Consider the following 2,500-nt stretch of genomic DNA (forward strand, 5'->3'; position numbering starts at 1 on the left):
GAAGTCCTCTTCCCACCTCTTCACTATCATCTCTATTCTTATCGAGCCCTTCTTGGTGCCAGCCAGTTTCCTTCCTTGAGCCGCCTTACTTTCCACATCCATTTCACTTTTATGTCTTTATCACTCCACTAGCGCACTGCACCTAAGCTCTTCTCTCTACCATTTCTTGTCTTTCTCCAGTCATCAACGCATCACACTGTGGATCACTTCTCTTCTAACAGCCATTCATTCTACAATTACTTTCATACCTCGCGTCTCAAAAACATTGGCAAGCACCGTAAATAAGTCTACAAAGATTCTGTTTTCTATTAGTGAGCAACACAGCACGATCTGCATATATGCCGTCACCTCATCATTCATCATCAGGTTCACCAATCTCTCCACATCTTTTGCATTAACCTTCTTACTTAATCCACTTATGAAAGCAACCATGGGGATATAATACACACTTCTGTCATTCCTTTACAGACATCCAATCACAGCTTCACACATCCAGCTACTTTTACACACGATAGGCTACCATCTTAATTTTTTACAACATTGAGCAGTGTACGTTCCACATCATATTTGCATAACAGCTTTGACACTCTCCTTCTATTCATTTGCTCTATGCCTTCTCTTGGTTCGTAAGTATCAAAATCTTATTGTAAACCTTTTCACAAGCTTTTACTCTCTTCAGTGCATATATTTAATCTGCATACATCCCCAACCAAACCGGAAACCACCTCAGTATGTGTAAGGTTAATGCAATGTTGTCATCTCAGTGTATGTGGTTAAAGCAGTGGTGCCACATTGGTGTCTGGTGCCATCGTACCAGCGTCTGGAGTGAGTGTAGTATGAGGGTGTGGTGTACGTGCGTGGAGTGTGAGTGGAAGCAGTGTGAGGGTGTGATGTGTGCGGGTGTTGTGTATGAGGGTGTGGAGTGTGAAAGGGTGATGTGGAGAGCGTGGAGTGTGAATACGATGAGTGTGAGTGCGTGGAGTGCTAGGGTGTGGAGTGCGATGGAATGGAGTATGAGGATGATGACTGTGACGGTGTGAAATGGGAAAGTGTGGTATGAGGGGGTGTGAAGTGTGAGGGTGTTGAGGGTGAGGGTGTGGAGTGCAAGGGTGTGGAGTGTGATGGTGTTGGGTGGTCGATCAACGCCAATACAACACAATACCCGAGGCTCATCTCCTTTAAGCCAACACTCACCTCACCTCCATTTTGCCCTAACTTTTACCTCGTTATCTCCTGTCCCAAAAATAGACTATAATTGACTCCCAGTTTTGCAATGACCACAAACAGAAGTAGAATTTAATTACCTAATCTCCGTATACTGCAAGTACAGTAGTTATATTATGGAATTATTCAGGATATATTAAGATAATAATGCACTCTAGTTAGCATTCTCAGTTCAGTATAATCGTCTGGCGTTAGCTGGAAAAGAATACTATAGTTTCCCGACCATGAGAAGGTTAATGATGGCAATGTTAACACCCATACTCCCATGACTCACTGCAATCTGAAAAATATAAATTTTAGAATAGAATCCTCAATTTGTTCTGACCATGAGAGGGTTCAATAAACTATGATGTAAAATGTACTCACTGCAACGAAGACGGCGGCCTCAGCAGTGACTTGTGTTGTGGGTGGCGGTGTGGGTGGGTCCTGCAGTTGAGCCAGAAAGGACGGGGCCAGCTGACTCTCACCCCGCGACCCTGTGCTCCTTCGCAGACCCCCGGCCAGCACACACCCCAACCTGCACGCAGAGATGTACATTAGCACTCTTTTAGATACTAGGCGTAGTAGTAGTTGTAGCTCCACCATCTTCCACTTGGGGTATAGGGAGGGAGGTGACGGATGTTTATATAACCAGGTAACTCTACCACCCAGTTATATCGGCGCCACCACATAAAGGCAACCCTCTTCAGCACCAGAACTCTCAGGTAAATGATTGTATTAGCATTATAGTTAATATTATTCTTCTTGGACAGATAAACGTAAGTGTGAAAGGACATTCATGTGTACTTAATGTCAAAATGTCAGGAGCGAAGCTGGTTCTTGAGTGTTGCTTCTTGTGTTTCATACGTCATAGCAGCATTTCACATTCGGTAATACAACTTGTGTGGCTGATACGTCGATGCCACATACATAAATAACAGACGAAACGTTGTATGATGCTTGAAATGCTTAGACTTGTTTTGATTTAAGAGTAGTATATGTGGCTTTGGAGATTTCGTGAACACCCTTAATTACTACGCATTTATTCTACACATTGCACCTCAACTTCCTCTTGTACGTTATTCATGCAAACCGCGTCGATACTGAAACGAAATAAACAGAATACAAGATAATATTAACATGAAATATGCAAAGTAAATCACTAAGGAAGAGGTTCCATGATGCCTCTTATTCTAGCAAGCAACCCACCTTATATTTCCAACTCAACAAGGAAACATGTTCAGATATTATGTATTTATGTTCAGAATTCGATCGTCAGGTTCGAGTATCATCAGTT

General features: G+C 42.7%; 1 protein-coding gene across 1 annotated transcript in view; it reads right to left on the bottom strand.

Moving 5' to 3' along the window:
- The window catches only part of LOC145409245 (uncharacterized), a 16,738-nt gene that overhangs the window by 1,077 nt on the left and 13,161 nt on the right, over nucleotides 1-2,500 (bottom strand). The window contains exon 2 of the mRNA XM_080279729.1: nucleotides 1,591-1,741. Within this exon, the coding sequence (XP_080135855.1) occupies nucleotides 1,591-1,741 (151 nt within the window). The remainder of the gene's footprint in view (nucleotides 1-1,590; nucleotides 1,742-2,500) is intronic.

This window comes from Coenobita brevimanus, chromosome 80 (genome assembly GCF_032717465.1).
Source record: "Coenobita brevimanus isolate Jiangsu-jjx chromosome 80, ASM3271746v2, whole genome shotgun sequence".
NCBI lineage: Eukaryota > Metazoa > Arthropoda > Malacostraca > Decapoda > Coenobitidae > Coenobita > Coenobita brevimanus.